Here is a 17,195-nt window from a genome sequence, read left to right on the forward strand (position 1 = left end):
GCTCCTGCAAGGCTCAATTGGATCAGCAGAAGAAAATGGATGGATCTTGAATGCAATACAAATATGCAAAAAATATGTTTTCAAGATTTCCCTGATTGTGTGCACAAAAAATTCAACTTAAGCTTTAAGTCTTGGGCTTTTAAGAAATAACATCACTGCTGAATCAAATGACTTGATGTCGAATCAAGACTGTAAAACAAAAAGTAATATGTATAAAACTAAAGATTATGAGGTATAATAAATAATAATAATAAAATGTTATTTTTGAGATAAAATATAATAATATTTAAATATATATTAGTGCAAAATGAACCAAAACTTTCTGCAGTGCCTATCACAACTGGAGGAAAGTGAAAAAATATAATAATTCTGTTGTTTGCTTGATTTTGCCCTTTAGTCTTACCCACATTGCCGACTAGGTTTCAGAACTGCATCAGAAACAAGTGAAGCTTGGCGCTAAACCAGATTTTGTGGGTTTGTGTATTCATTTATTCTTTAACATTCTGTTGTGAAAACAGACAAAAACACCCCTACGTGATCTCCTGCACGGTCTGTTTCTGCAACATTTAGTTCCTGTAAGAAACGCAATATTTATTCTCCCTCTGAAGCGCAGGAGTAAGTAGTCACTGGCTCAGGTCGGTCCACGGAGAGAGAGCAATCGGAAGGTGCGTGCTCGTCATCATCAGAGACAAACAGGAGTGATGAGAGATAAATGGAGGGGAAAAAACATTAAGATAAAGCAAGAGGCTAGCAACCACACAAAGGAAAATTCTCTTTTCAAAGGGTTATACATAAGATTGACATCGGAAGAAATACTCCTCTGCAGCCTTTAATTTACATAGAACAGCACGAATATGAGCCTACTCTCTGGTATTTCCACAAGTTGATTCTTTAACAATCTGAAATTCGATGCTGTTTTCGATGAGGGAAAAAATAAATAAAAAACAAAAAAAGAAATACCCAAATGTGACACAGGAGATGGAGAATCATATGACATGATGTTACTTATCTTCATTTCTACAATATGCCATGTCATGTCAAAGAGCATGGGAGCATGAGAGTGAGTCTGACCCAGCAGCCAAAGCAGCACGGCCAAGGAGAGAGAAAAACCGGAGGCAGGGGTTTTCCCAAGCCGCGTTATTGCACAACTCTCACAATACTCTACTATAAATAAAGGCTGGTAACAGATTTTGGGCCTAGAACTGTAAAAGTGTTTAGAGATGCGCTTCGCTGTCTCCTCTGGTCTTTTTCGCTCTGCCCTTTTTAATGTCTCAAAAAACAAAGAATTCCCCTTTTAGTGTCCAGATACAACGCATTTAGCTGACAGTGGTGCACATTTTAGTAAATGTAAGTAAAGCGAAACCAAGAAATCTGTTGTTGAAATGAATTATTAGGATGATTTCACATGTTTTTGAAGCTTACATTTTGTGCAACAATTGCAAAAAAATAATCAGTTTAAAGACATGGCACATTTTTGTGCATAGCTGCACCAATAACAGCAGTTAACCTACTGCGCTTTTGCGGACGGCTTTCAAGGACAAGTTTTGTTTATATGTTTTGGTTTGAGTGGCTCTGGTGGGCTTCACTGAAAGACTCTCTGTGCAGTTCTCTGATTTGCGGCCGGTGGAAAATTCTCATTTGGGATTTGAGTACACACTGCTTGAAAGCCTTGCAGTCAACACTTCATCAGCGAGCGAGGTCAACTCTCTCACACCTCACACAACGGGTGTACACATATACACAAACACTCATGGTCTGACAAAGACACTCACAGCGGCTCTCTCTCTCTCACACACACATGTGCACACACTGACACGGTTTGGGCCCGCCTAACCAATCAGAGAGAAGTGGAGTAGGTTCCCCCAGAAGTGGGTGGGAGAGTTGTTGAAACAGAAGTCTGTCTCAGGACACATAAAGTTTGCGTTGGTAGTTTGCAGAACTTTTCTGATTACTAGTTCCCTAAAACACATTTTATTTTTATTTTTTTATATTGGCATTGTTTTCTTTCTTTCTTTCTTTTTTTTACTGAACTCTGGGGTCCATCAGAGCACAGCTTGAGCACGGAATGGCTGAACTGGTTCGAATCCGTAAGAAAAAGCTCCAGATACCCATCTCTAGGTAAGACAATTAATAGACTTTATGTTTAGTTCACTACACACTCCAGCTTCTATTTGATTACATGAACAGGGCAAGAGGACTTTATCAAACATGCTTGCTTTTGTTTGTTTTTTGTTACAATAACGTTCAGCAGCACAGCATTTCTATGCAGGAGATTTTCTGTTTTGCAAAAGTGGAAATGTGTGACTCAAAAATACACTCGGAGTTAGAGGGTTATGGTTTGACATGTTTCACACCGTATTTGCTCTAATTAAGTTCAACAAGTATTTTGCGTTTAACCTTTTGGTCGTACAAATATACATAGTGACATGAGAGAAGAAACGTGTTTTACTCCAAGTGTGAACACTTGTCTTGCCCATGCTTTTGCTGAAGGAGGTAGCTGTTGCAGAAGCGGTGGGTCATGTGGTTTTGTTTTGGTGAACTCATCTGTTCTTTAGTTTGAGCAGGGTTCAGAGCTCCAAACCTTGTGGGGTTTTGAGTGCGGACAGGGGTGGGGGTTGGGATGACGTTGTTTTATTAATTTGTGCTTGCAAATGAGATGCCATTAAGTCCATTCTCTTGTGCTCATCTATACTTGGAGAGGACGACATTCTGCAGTGTGTAGATGTGTAGATTCAACAATGCTTGAGCCAAAGGAGAATTTGTCATCTTTTTCTATAAACACACTTTCACGAGTGCACTTGACGAGTAATTTCCTGTAAACGTCCTGTCAAAGGTTCTTCTGCCGCAAACAGTTGAAACAAAAAAGGCTGTGTTATCATGAAAGATTACTTGAGATAGAAAGTGAGCGGTGGTATTCAGATGCATGCTATTTTTATGACTCGACAGCTTTCAAAAGCCTTTGCCAGCGTGATAAACACTTGAAAAGCTGTGAGCGTCTCATCCCCAGGAGTTGGCTCCATTGCCCGGCCTTACGCTGTTTGAACACAGTCATTCTGGTCACCATATGGGCAACGCACTAAGATGTTTTGAAGAAATTATCTGCGGCACGGATACTGTATATTATCACGTCGATATATTTCAGAAGTCAAATGAAAACACAATCACAGCAGAAAGATTCCAGTCCTACAAACTAAGGATACGAATTTAATGACAACTGGATCAGACGCGGAGCTTTGGGACTCATTCCTGAGAGGAGGTTACAGTAACACAGGCAGGTGGGTTACACTCTGAGCGACATCGAGCATTTGCTTTCTATTATACTTGAGGGGATGTGCTTCCAGCACGTAATTTGATTAAAAGTTTCGAAACCAAAAAGAGGCAGCGTGTTCTCAGAGAACATTTAGATAAAGCACAAAATTATGATTTTTTTCAGGGAGTATATTTTGATATAATTTGAGTTACATAAGGGCCTAACCATGGGAAGCTTTCCTCTCATGGAAAATTTGGCACTAATGATGCCCTTTTTGGACAGCTTGGCACTTAAATCACTTCCAAATGAGCTTTTTCCGTTCATCAGGATTTCTCAACTGATTGTTAAAACACTTTGGACGTCATTTCACTGACTCAAGACAACAACAAGTGCTGTCGGTCTGCAAAGACCTGTTCACGGAGCTGCAGGTTCAAGCTGTTCCTATTTGTATCCTAAAATAACACCGTAGGCAGAATAAGTCACAGAAAACACTGATTTTTGTTCCTTAGCTATTGTTTCTGGACCCAAACAGAACTTTAATGTTTACCCATCCCGCTTTTTACTTATTGCACGCGGATGCTGAGACGTGCAACAATTTTCAAGCACCAAAAATGATTCCAATATTTCGTTTACTTTCAGGCTGAGGAGCATGCTGAAGCAGCTAGACGAGAAAGATGTTGATTTTGAAGAAATCAAAAAGAACCTGGAATACACAGCATCGTTACTAGAGGCAGTGTACCTCGATGGAACAAGGTAAAATAATACAATAAGAAGAAGAAGAAGAAAAAGAAGATAAAATTGTAGATCAGTTTTGTAGATCAGTGCTGAGCTTTCACATCCTGGGTAAGCAGCGAGGGGAAAGCACTAACCACCACAGTATAGTCCTGCCAGAAAAACAATATAAGTGTAAAAGATGTTATTCAAGGAGTACATGGGACACCTAATGTGTGATTAGCTTTTATAACTGAAAAAAGATCAGTTCATGTCTGTTTGATCAGCTTCACTTACATCTTCCTCTGAGTTGTCTTGTACTTTTAAAGTACTTTTTAAAGACTTTGATGAGATCATTGATAACACTGTCATGTTGCTACAATATGAAGTTGCAATCAGCAGCAGGTTAGCTTAGCTTAGTGCAGAGACTGAAAATGGCAACTCACCTTTGTACATCCCTAAAGTCCCTAATGAGAACTTAACACCTGTTTTGTTTAGTTATTCCTTTAAACAGTGACTCATCTGGGGCACATTTCACCATTGCGACTATCTAAGAGATATAGCTAGTTTTGAAACTGTTACAAACAGAAACTAGAAACCAGCATGTGTGAGAAAGTGGGATTTTGGGTTAGCTACAGATGGCTGATAGAAGTATTTTAACAATCACATGGATTAGCAGTGAAAGTCATATGAAAAAGAAAGTTTTCACCCGATTATATCTAATCCTGTGAAAAAATAAGTACACCCCGTTATGCGGTAGTGTAACCCGTGTAATTGTTACGCCTGCTGTTCTGCGTTGTGTTTTGGTGTTGAAGCAAGAGGCAGGAGACAGTGTCGAATCTTTGGCTCTTTACTGCACATCTGCAACACAGAGACACATGTTCGATCCGTGCGTGTCACGCGACTGCTCGTAACCCTCTCCTCCGGCCATGCTGAAAGGAGCTGTGTCCTTAATGTACATTAATGTAACGAACCAAATACAACAAATTATTTCAAACCATTGACTTAAACTCTCAAAAAACAAAAAGCACAAAATAAACAATATGTCACTAAAAAACATCAAAACAACTTATAAGAACAATAAATGAAAGACTGCATCTCCAAAACATAAAAACATCTCCATACCTGCAACACAGAGACACATGTTCGATCCGTGCGTGTCACGCGACTGCCCGTAACCCTCTCCTGACGAAGAAAGAAAAGGTGCATGCTGTTACACAAAAGGAGAGACTGACGCGAGTAAACTCTCAAGCCGCTAGCGATACGGACTAGCTTAGCATGCTAGCATATTAGCCGAGTTCTCGGCTATAACTCATTATAATTGTGTATTAATGAACTCGTCCTCCACAAAACTTATCCCAAATGAGTCTCTTAACGATAAACAAAAACGCGGCGGTACGGTCGTATTCACACTGAAGCTTGGGATCCGAACAAACTTTGATTAACAGAGAGCAACGTGGCAGTGACTTACCTCCGGCCATGCTGAAAGGAGCTGTGACCGGGGCACACATGCACGCGCCTACGTCACCACGCAGCGCACACACGCACATGAACGCACACAGACCGAACACACAGATAGGAGAGTGAGATGCAAAAAAATGACATATTTATTCCAAAAAAAAAGAAAGTATTTTGGGTGAAATTCACAAGTGTTTAACACATATGTTACATTCACCCCCCCTGAATTTCACCAAAATCACTACACATCTGAATGGTACTGCAGTACCAAGAGGCACAACGACGCTGAACTACCATCACCTCCGGAACAGGTAACCCAAGGATCTTATCCCATAGTTCAGTTAAAAACTATCCATAAATGGATTAAAAGAAGTTGGATAGGTTGATCAGGCCTCCAACCCTTTCAGAACACAAAGGTGCAGCCTACACCTCATCAAACGTGGTCCCATAAAAACGCCCAGGGTGGGTGTCATGATGCCTCAAGCAAGTACAACACATTCATAATACGCAATGGGATGACCCAAAAAAAAACAGTCTATGTCAGAGGCCGAGCCTCCCGTGGCGGTAACAGGCCCCATGTAATAGGCTTCTGGACCATGTTTTCTATCAGCCTGTTGACTGACTTTACCACCCGACCTGCTCTGGTAACCACTCTGCTTCGAACATTGGCATGGTCAGAGTCATGTCTTGGCAAGTTGGATGGCTGCTCAGTATACGGCTGACCAGAGGTCTGATTGATGTCTGAACCAGAAACAGGAACAGTCTGCGGAACAACAGCGTCCCCATGACAGGCACCTGGAACAGAATCTGTGCCAGACTGTGTCGAATCAGAGGTAGCGGAACAGTCAACCGGAGTAGGAAGAGCAAAGTGCTGGGCCTGACCAGCAGGGCTTGCTGGAATGTCCGTTGTGCAAGTCTGAGAGTCAGGTAGGGCATTGTCCACATCCGCACCATCACATGAACCATGCTGACGATCCGTGGACTGTGAGGCATGCTCTCCTGCCACAGAATCCACATCCACTCCATGGCTCAAATCCGAAAGGACCCACAAGGAAGTCCTTGCTGCGGTAGACTCTGTCTCTAGACTGCCAGGGTTCTCCAGATCCCCACAATCACTGAGATCCCCCTCACTGGAGAAAAAATCTAGGGACTGACTTCCCAACGAATCCTGGACAGGAAGGAAACTCACGTCCAACAGAAGGTTTCTGTGTACAACCTTACTCTGGCCTGAAGAGTCACTGATCCTGTAAATGTGGGTCCTGGGGTGCCTCTCCACAACAGTGTAAACCTGAGGCTCCCACTTGTCTGCAAGTTTCTTCCTGCCCCGCTCGCCTTTATTGGCAAGCAGGACGCGATCCCCAACGTTCAGAGACACACCTTTGATTTTCTTGTTGTATTGACGAGCCTGGTGCTCCTGCTCATTGCTGGTGTGCTCCTGGGCGATCCTGGCAGCCTCAGACAAGTACGACAGAAGAAGCTTGGAGTAGCCGTTAAAGTCCACCACAATGGGATCATGCAAAACAGACTTGAACATAACGTCGACCGGTAGTCGTGGGACACGGCCGAACATCAAATAGAATGGGGCATATCCAGTAGTCTCGTGAACAGTTGCATTATAAGCAAAGGTCAATGTCTGAATCTGCTGCGGCCATTCCTGTTTGGCTCTGAGAGGGAGAGCTCGCAGCATGTTGCCAAGTGTGCGGTTGAACCGCTCCGTGCCCCCATTCCCCATAGGGTGATAAGCTGTAGTGTGAGACTTGGCAACGCCCGAAATCTGCAGAAGCTCAGAAAATAGTTCACTCTCAAAGCTGGGACCTTGGTCTGAGTGAATACGCTCAGGGAAACCATATACACAAAAAACACAGTCCCACAACTTTCTGGCAACCTGCTTGGCAGTCTGATTCCTGCACGGGAAAGCAAAGGCCATTTTCGTGAAGTGGTCAGTTGCCACAAGCACATCAACAGAGCGCTTCTTTTTGTCCTCTGCTGACCAAAAGTCAATGCAGATGAGCTCCATGGGAACAGAGGTCTTAATGCTCTCTAATGGGGCTCGTGCTGCAGGCTCTGGAGTCTTGGCAAGTATGCACCTTCCACAGCACCGAACATGCTCCTTCACATCCCTCTCCATATTGGGCCAGAAAAAACGTTGCCTTGCTAGGTGGAGGGTGCGAACTTGACCCTGGTGCCCTGCCAAATCATGGACACCTTTCAAGGCCTGCACCCGTAAATTCACTGGCAACACCAACTGGAGTCTCTTTGTTTTGCTCACAGGGTCTCTCGTCTCCCTGTAGAGAATGCCATCTCGAACCTTGAGCCTCTCCCAGTGCTTCAATAGGGCCAGTGCCCTGGAATCCATATCATGTCTCTCACGCCTGGAAGGGCGCCTCCTGCGGGCTACAAGCGGCAGGACAGCGGAGATGATGGGATCCTGAAGTTGGTGGTCCTCCAGCTCATATAAGGTAAGTGATGGCAGTACATCATTGCCAACTGGTTGCAACTGCTGAACAAGGTAGAGAAGGGAGGCAGCTCTATTCTCCGCAGCGGTTTCCCAGTAATCATGGTGAACCAAGGTAGCCGTGACTTCCGACGAACTGTAGGAATCTTCTGAGGTCAGAGCTGGAACAGGTTGTTGGGCAACCTGAATATTTTGGACACCAAACCTGAAAGCGTCCTGCACCTCATGAGCCGCCGCACCTTCTGCATTCCGCACCAAGTGCTCGTAGGGCTCCTGAAGCAAGCGCCCACCAATAGAATAGGTGAAGGGGTCACGACTGAGTGCATCTGCTACAACATTCTTTCGACCTGGGATGTACCTCAAATCAAAGTTGTAGGATGACAGCTTGGCCACCCACCTTTGTTCATAAGCGTCCAGCTTGGGTTTGGTCAATACATGAACGAGCGGGTTGTTGTCAGTCCACACTGTGAACTGGTGCCCCTTCAACCAGTGGCTGAACTTTTCAGAGATGCTCCACTTCAGGGCCATGAACTCAAGGCGATGGGCTGGGTATCGCTGCTGTGACCTGCTTAGTGCTTTGCTCGCAAAAGCAATAGGGCGTGCCTTATCCCCGTCGATAGGCAATTGTGATAAAACCGCTCCCAGTCCATCCAGAGAAGCATCCACAGACAAAATAAACGGTCGTGAAAAGTCAGGGTGAGCCAACACGGCACAGTTAAGGAGGTCGTCCTTCAGTTTATGAAAGGCCTTGTCACATGCAGGGCTCCAATCTGCAGCAGTCAACTTCCTGAACATGCCAGCACCCCTCCCAGCGTGACTAGTCCGTCCCTTCCTCTTCTGACCAGCCGTCAGAGCAAACAGAGGCTTGGCAATGGCTGAGCAACCAGGAATGAAGCACTGATAGAAAAAGACCATTCCTAAAAAGGACTTAATCCTTTTCACAGAAGGAGTGCAACCATCCTTCTCCATTAGAGCCTCCTTTGGCATCTTGGAAATCACTTCCACCTTAGCTGGGTCCACAGCCACTCCGGTCTGGTCGATGACATGACCAAGAAACCTGACTGACTTCCGCAGCAGATGACACTTCTTTGGACTCAACTTGAGATTGTTGTCTCTCAACCTTTGAAAAACAGCTCGGAGCCGGCACAGGGCTTCCTCTTCAGTGGGAGCAAAGACCAGGAGGTCATCCAAGTAGCAGAGCAGACTGGTGAAGTTGAGGTCACCAAAGATGTTCAGCATCATGCGCATGAATGAAGCTGGGCTATTGCAAGGCCCTTGTGGCATCCGGTTGTATTCGTAGAGGCCAACAGGCGTCGTGAAAGCGGTGTACTTCTTATCCTCCTCACACATTGGGATGTTGTAAAACCCAGAGGTTAAGTCCATCGTGCTGAAGAAGGCATTGCCCCCAAGCGCGGCAAGGCAATCCGCTTGGTGAGGGAGTGGATGCGCATCCTTAAGAGTCCGCGCATTCAACCACCTGAAGTCCGTACAAATCCGCAATCCGCCATCCTTTTTCCAGACCATGACGAGGGGGGATGCATACTCGCTGATGGATTTGCGAATAATCCCTTTCTCCTCCATGTCAGTGAGTACCTGCCTTAGTTGTTGGTAATGAGCAGGGGGTACTCTTCTGTAAGGCATACGGAATGGGCGTTCATCAGTCAGGTGGATCCGATGTACAAAGCGTCTAGCTTCGCCACAGTCAAGCGGGTGTCTAGAGAAGATGTCCTCATACTGCTCAATTAGCTCAACGAGCTCTCTCTTTGATTGTAAGCTGGCATGGCATGAGTCAATGTCAAGATCACCCAAACCTAGGGAGCACAACCTGTCATTCAAGTCGGCCTCAGTAGTAGCTGGCCCACTGGCTGGTACCTGGGCCATACTCGCCATCTTGCAGGAGTCCTGCTGGAAATCAAGGTCCTCCACCGCAAGGCAAGATGAAACAACAGCAACCCTCGAGTTGCGTTTCAAGGTCAGTGGTTTTGAGGAGAGATTGGTCATCTTCAATGGCACCCACCGATCACCCCACATGGACGTGATCACCCGGCCAACAAGAACGTCTCTCGGCCCAGACCCAGAGGTGCACGGTTCCACGATGATCGTGCTGCCTGGAGAGACTGGCACATTGCTGGGTAGCCTGCCCCATACCAGATGTTCACACCGTGGGAGTAGTGTCACAGCACGAGGCAGTTTCACAGTGCCAATTTTGTCGGGAACCTCCTCACCCCTCCATCTGGTGGTGCACGACATCATGTCCAAGAAGTGCTCATAGTCAAGAAGCGAGTGCTTGCTTCCCACAGACACAAGCTTCCAATAGTCATCAGAATGTTTCATAACTCGCATCAGGTACTTGAGAACGTTGGAGCCAATGATGAGCTCATCACGCTGGCCCGACACTACCAAAACTGGTACAATGCATTTCACACCGTGGACGGTAAGTGTCAAGTCATAAACGCACTTTGGGTGGGTCTGCTTCCCACCACAGCCAACCAGCACAATCCGTTCGGCCGACTGCGGTCCACTCACAAGAGCCCCAGCCTCTCTAAGTGACTTCTCGGCCTCTTCACTCATAGTGCAAGCCATAGACCCGGAATCCATCATGCCCCTCAAGTTAACCTTGTCATTCACTGCAACTTGGGTGTAGAACAATTCACTAAATGTGGGCACTACTGCTGGTCCCTGAACCACGACACGGTACCCCTCTGGCATTGTTGAACAGGTGTTGACATAAAGAATTTCGAGATCCGATTCATCATGATTGAGGGTATTAGGTTCTTCCCCCACACTGCCCCTCTCCAAATGTGGGTGATTCAGTTTTCCGAAGGCCAACCCTGCCTCGCGACAGCCCCGGCCTCCCGTCCCTCACGACGACTGTGACAGTCCTTTTTCCAATGACCAGGAGCAAAACATGCAAGACAGAGATTCTCTCTCCTGCAGTGCATGTGAGTGGAATGACCAGTGTTGCCACAGACCTGACAATTCTTCTTAAGAAAGGGCCCGCGGGTAAGACGCTGCGAAGGTGTAGATGCAGGGGCTGCAGTCTGCACATTCTGACATGCAATCACGCGATCCAAGAGGCTGATCAGAGCGCGCATGCCAGTCACATCAAAAGCTTGGGTGTCAGTCGAACCAAGCTCGCAACCAACTGACTGCTGACTAGGTTGAGTGGTCACAGTGTATGTTGGTGACTGTTGGAACTGAGGAGTAGGCGTAGGCACCGGACAAGAAGACACTGATGTCCCAGAAGGATAGGTCGTCGAAACATCAGCTAGAACAGGAGTGAAGCAAGTTGCTGTGGGCGAAAGCTGACAAGCGAGGTTTGAGGCTGCTGCTGTAGGCTGAGACTGCAAGGCGACACTGGCCTGACCAGGCTGTGGCGCCATCGCTTCTTGAGGCACAACAGAGCAGTTGTGGCTAACCTCTCTCCTCTGTGAGGTGTGGGAACTGCCCTGACTGCGTGCCCTGAGTTCACGCTGGAAGCTATCAATGCGTTCTTGAACCTCGGTGGTTGTCCACTCCTCAGCTGCTTTGATGCTGAGCCTGTTCGAGAGGATGGGGTCGGGGCAATACTTGATGAACATCATCGAGACCTCACGCCCTGGGTCCTCAACATTACGCCCCTGCCTACGCAAGCACTCGTCAGCAGCGTCAATAGCATTGTTTAGCCTTATCCAATATTCCATCACTCCCTCATGTTGTAATGGTTTGGTGTTATAGAAGTCAGCCATAGGCATAGAGGAGTAAGTCAATACGCTAAAGTGCTGTTTCAGAATGTCAAATATCAATTCAGGAACCTGGACATGGTCAAGTGAGGGGTTGTGACGTAGGGTGACCCTCACTACATCCTTAGCCTTCCCCATCAACCTAGCCAATATGTCACGTGATCGCTGGTCTGTTGGTGTGTTGCGTTTTACAAAGTACATTTCCATCATCTCGACCCATTCATGAATGGAAAATTTATCACTGCCATCACCCCTGAAAACTGGTGGCTCCTTGACGTCTGATTGCAAGACGAGTTTCACCCCAGACAAATTTAGCTCAGGGGGTCCCTGCTCAGCCTTAGAGCTTTCAGTAGGCATACTGGTCCCCTTATCACCTTGCAGCTGGGCTACAATGGACTGACCAATCTGATTGGCCAAATCTGAGATGAGTGTACTCAACTCAGCACTGCCAGCTGTCTGCGGGGTCTGAATATCACAGGGGGGAACCTGGAGACGAGTGGAACAAAACTTGGGAGCAAATGACACACCAACTTTAGGTGTCTGAACCCCATCCCCAAGAAACCACCCTCGCCCCATACCAACATTAGAGGAAACCTCCCCATCAGGAACACCAGTTGCCTCTGAACCAGATGCTGACTCCATAATGATGAATAAAGCACAATCACAAGAAACAAGATTCCAAATAGTGCAACTGTACAAAAGCAAACACAGTATTCTTAACTAACACTTAATGTTATTCAGGATGAGAATCGAGCAGATTAAATGTCCAAGCTCATTCAAAAAGTCCCACACAAGTTAGGAAAAGCAACCAACTTGGAACGAGGGCAATTATGAAGAGCTCCCCACGGTGATCGAGATGACGTCGATGCTTGATGAATCCAAAGGGTCACGGCACCAATGTAACCCGTGTAATTGTTACGCCTGCTGTTCTGCGTTGTGTTTTGGTGTTGAAGCAAGAGGCAGGAGACAGTGTCGAATCTTTGGCTCTTTACTGCACATCTGCAACACAGAGACACATGTTCGATCCGTGCGTGTCACGCGACTGCTCGTAACCCTCTCCTCCGGCCATGCTGAAAGGAGCTGTGTCCTTAATGTACATTAATGTAACGAACCAAATACAACAAATTATTTCAAACCATTGACTTAAACTCTCAAAAAACAAAAAGCACAAAATAAACAATATGTCACTAAAAAACATCAAAACAACTTATAAGAACAATAAATGAAAGACTGCATCTCCAAAACATAAAAACATCTCCATACCTGCAACACAGAGACACATGTTCGATCCGTGCGTGTCACGCGACTGCCCGTAACCCTCTCCTGACGAAGAAAGAAAAGGTGCATGCTGTTACACAAAAGGAGAGACTGACGCGAGTAAACTCTCAAGCCGCTAGCGATACGGACTAGCTTAGCATGCTAGCATATTAGCCGAGTTCTCGGCTATAACTCATTATAATTGTGTATTAATGAACTCGTCCTCCACAAAACTTATCCCAAATGAGTCTCTTAACGATAAACAAAAACGCGGCGGTACGGTCGTATTCACACTGAAGCTTGGGATCCGAACAAACTTTGATTAACAGAGAGCAACGTGGCAGTGACTTACCTCCGGCCATGCTGAAAGGAGCTGTGACCGGGGCACACATGCACGCGCCTACGTCACCACGCAGCGCACACACGCACATGAACGCACACAGACCGAACACACAGATAGGAGAGTGAGATGCAAAAAAATGACATATTTATTCCAAAAAAAAAGAAAGTATTTTGGGTGAAATTCACAAGTGTTTAACACATATGTTACAGTAGCTTATTGTCTATATGACCTTATCAGTTCTCAAATCATTGTGGAGAATTTTAGGCCCACTCTTGAGTTGTTTGACAAATGTGTTTATGCAGAGTTCTCAGTTCAGTCAGGTTGAGGTCTGGACTTTGACTGAGCCATTTTATCACCTTCATTCTTTTCTTCTTCAGCAATTCTGCTCTAGATTGTTGGTGTGGTATCAATGACGTGTTGCATGACCTAATTTCACCCAATTTAGCAGTTGAGCAGATGGCCCCACATTTGAGTCTAGCATATTGTGGTATATAGAGGAGTTCATGTGTGACAATGAGTGTAAAGAGCCCAGGTTCTGCTAAACTAGTCTGAAAACTATTGTTCATGACTGTTTTCAGCTGCATGCATTATGACCAGACATCTCAGCTTTGGTCTTTTCTGTCCAAAACACATTGTTCCAGAAGTCTTGCGGTTTGTTTCGATGCAACTTTACAAACCTAAGTCGTGCTGCCAATTTCTTTTTGGAGAGACAAGGCTTTTTCCTGGCAACCCTTCCAAACATGCTGTACTTGTTCTGTCTTTTTCTTATTGTACTGTTATGAGCTTTAACATTTAATATGCTAGTTGAGGCCTGTAGAATCTGAGCTGTAGCTCTTGGGTTTTTTTGTAATGTGTTTGACCTTATGGCGTGGTCTGACCTTGTTGTGAATCTCCTGGAAAGATTGTTTCATTGCACTCACCTGAATGCTTCACACCAGCAAAATGACAACGCCTGTACCTTTATAGAAGTGCCCACACCTTCTGATGATCAATTAATCACGGGGATCTGATTAGCTCCTGATAGCTACCTACTTTCTTATTTCCTATGGATTCACTAAGGGTGTACTTAGTTTTTCACAGGACTGCATAGAGTCCTATGAAAACTTTCTTTTTCTCCTGACTTCTCAGGCCTTCCCCTGCATGTCAGATGAGGAAACTGATAAGAAAAGTTTGGTGTCATCAGCACAGCAGCCATGTAAGTGTCTAACAGCAGAGAGTGGTCTTTCAGGAATGGTGGTCTGGTAGGCTGATTTACAAAGCCTGAGGTACACAATCCATGAAGTGTGAAACGGAGGATTTTATGATCCAGTGTGTCATAGAGAAAACAGAGTGAAAAAAAACATGTTGCTTTCTGCAATTTTAGGTGCTGTTTCTCTGCTAATATTTGAGTGGAAGCAGTACGATGAAGTCTCTTTTGGTTGCCTTTCATAAAAACCAGAGTAAAAAGTGCCAAAAGTCTTTCTGGGAGTAGTAACTTCTTACTTAGCTTATTTAACAGACATACAATTGAAATTAAATTTTTAAATTAAACTTTTGACTGGACAGTTAATGGAAGTATTTCTAAATAAATCTAAATGTGTAATATAAAATTATCCTTACACCATTAAACGTCTCTGAACCACAGTGATATCGCAGAGGCACATTATTAGTGCTGCTCATTCATTCTCAGTCTTCATTTTTACCGTGTCTTAATATTGTCTAACAGTCACTGTTTCTCACAGGCAGTGTCTGGAGTCTGAAGATGACCTCCAGCAACTGCAGTCAGACGGGGTGCCGTCAGAGGTCACCGACTGGCTGGCTTCCACTTTCACCCAGAAGATCCGCCGTCCTACGCGGCGCTCTGATGAGAAGCCCAAGTTTCGCAGCATTGTGCATGCAGTGCAAGCTGGGATATTTGTGGAGCGGTATTACGTTTCATTCATTTCTATTTCAGAACTGCAAGCATAATGAATGATGTTATGGAAAGGATCCAAATGCAGGACATGTACTGTAGGGAAATTATAGAAATAAAAGAAAGACCCAGACATGATAATCTAAAAAAAACAGAAAATCCAGACAAAAAAATCTAAAAGGCAAAAATGATGGAAAGACACAGAACATAAACATGGATTAAACAATGAGGCTAAACTATACAGAATATATACACAGAGGAGATTGACTGGGAAACAGGACAGTTATGAGGGCAGAACGCAGGAGGAACAAGTAAAGGAAGGTAAAAAAGGCTGAAGAGGAGCAGATCATAAAGGAAAGAAAAGACAGAAAGTAAATGAGATACCACAGAAAACCTGCCATGAAGCTAAAATTGGGACACTGCTACCCAGAAGACCAGGAGAGAGATGCACAGCAGGTAAAAGCAAACACAGGGAACCACAGGGGAACGAGAACTATACGAGAACAGAATAAAATAAAATAAAAACTGGGGCCAACTACTCAATACTATAACAGACAATAACAGACATCACTAGAATGACAATGAAATCTCAACAAGAATGGAAGCTCAAAGTGTCATGACCAGAGTCATTATGAACTCAAAATTTGAATGCAAAACTCAAAATGATAAACAAGAACTCAAAACCCTGGAATCGTTTTTTAAAACAGCAATTCATAAAATACTGACTGGAAGACACAGAAGCAGTCATACAGCAGTAACTCTCTTTTATGAAACTTAAATAATAAGAAACAAGGAAACAAGCATCTCATATAATAAAAGTCCCATTATAAATTACTGATTTCATTGTCTGTACAATAAGTCCGATACAAGCTCACACTCTGTTGTTATTATTACGTCCACAGCAAACACAGCCTGCTACACACGGCTGTGAAACATTATCTCCAGTTTCTTGTTAAAACTTCCTTCCAAAGCAGACAGGGACTTTAGAGGAGTTATATAAACAGCTCCTAAACCGAGGTCGCTGCACAGCGTCAACATCTGAACTTTAACTGAACTCACCCTAAACATTCCCTTATTCCAGGATGTTCAAGAGGGCCTACACAGCAGCCATGCCGGACCAACCTGCAGCGGTCGTAAATTGCCTCAGGGTAAGCCCCCTCTAATCATAACTCTCACAGTGGGTTGGATCTTAGCTAAAAATATGGACATCACATAATCTATCGTATACACACCAAAAGTATAAACCAGTACTTTCCTCTCTTGCTCTTTAGGACGTGGACCGTTGGAGCTTTGATGTGTTTGCTCTGAACTCAGCCAGCTCTGATCATGCACTCCGAACTCTGTTCTTTGAGCTGATCACCAGATATGAGCTCAACAGTCGCTTTAAGGTCTTTTAACTTTGCATTTCATTGTTTAGTTTGTATATAGTTCATCGTCTATACAATGACTCATTATAGTCATTGGAGAATTTCAGTGCTTTGGATGGAAGATCTCACTGTAATATAATCAGAGCCACTCTGAAGGAGTATTATTGTGAGGAACTGGTGTTGTCATTTGCAGATATTATCAGGCATATGGGTTTTATTATCCTTTGTGGTGTTTGGAGGGCTAATGGGTTAGCAAATTATGTGTGTAAATCACATGCATCATGCCTTATTACAACATCCAGGTTGTTTTAGCTTTTACTGTTGACATAAACTTTGTGAACCTGTGGTATTTTAAACATAGCTTTACTTTTGATGATTATGTAACTATTTTTGCAGATTCCCATCTCGTGCCTCACAGAATTTCTGTCTGCGCTGGAGAGAGGATACTGCAAATACAACAACCCCTACCACAACCACGTTCACGCTGCTGATGTAACTCAGACACTGCACTGTCTGCTGCTGCGCTCCGGACTCGTGGTACAAAAGACTAACCTGGATTTTCTATTAAAGGATAAGGCCGGTGTGATAACTTTTCTTTTTAATTTTCTGAAAATTCCATGAAAAAATCAAAAGGAAGAATGTGTAGCGGCCCACCTTTTAACACTTTCCAAGCTTGCTGGCCTTTCTGTGGCACTGTGTCCCATTTGCTTTGACTGAATAGACAAATAGGTAACAAATATA

At 44.5% G+C, this 17,195-nt stretch overlaps 1 protein-coding gene and 1 long non-coding RNA gene across 2 annotated transcripts in view; one reads left to right on the forward strand and one right to left on the reverse strand.

Moving 5' to 3' along the window:
* Positions 1 to 1,880: 1,880 nt before the first annotated feature.
* Positions 1,881 to 17,195, forward strand: part of LOC146710307 (dual specificity calcium/calmodulin-dependent 3',5'-cyclic nucleotide phosphodiesterase 1B-like) — a 28,860-nt gene continuing 13,545 nt past the window's right edge. The window contains exons 1-6 of the mRNA XM_085457715.1: positions 1,881 to 2,118; positions 3,890 to 4,003; positions 14,918 to 15,100; positions 16,169 to 16,235; positions 16,359 to 16,475; positions 16,851 to 16,991. Coding sequence (XP_085313841.1) covers positions 2,066 to 2,118; positions 3,890 to 4,003; positions 14,918 to 15,100; positions 16,169 to 16,235; positions 16,359 to 16,475; positions 16,851 to 16,991 — 675 coding nt within the window. The 5' untranslated portion in view covers positions 1,881 to 2,065. The remainder of the gene's footprint in view (positions 2,119 to 3,889; positions 4,004 to 14,917; positions 15,101 to 16,168; positions 16,236 to 16,358; positions 16,476 to 16,850; positions 16,992 to 17,195) is intronic.
* Positions 4,796 to 13,338, reverse strand: LOC146710308 (uncharacterized). The gene is made up of 2 exons (XR_014920586.1): positions 12,410 to 13,338; positions 4,796 to 5,146 (listed from the first exon to the last, which is right to left on the reverse strand). It is a non-coding gene; the product is annotated as an uncharacterized LOC146710308 (long non-coding RNA).

The sequence above is a fragment of the Copadichromis virginalis genome, linkage group LG5, assembly GCF_057382275.1.
Source record: "Copadichromis virginalis isolate Kocher_CV1m ecotype Utaka linkage group LG5, C_Virginalis_male_GT1.1, whole genome shotgun sequence".
In the NCBI taxonomy this organism is placed as follows: Eukaryota; Metazoa; Chordata; class Actinopteri; order Cichliformes; family Cichlidae; genus Copadichromis; species Copadichromis virginalis.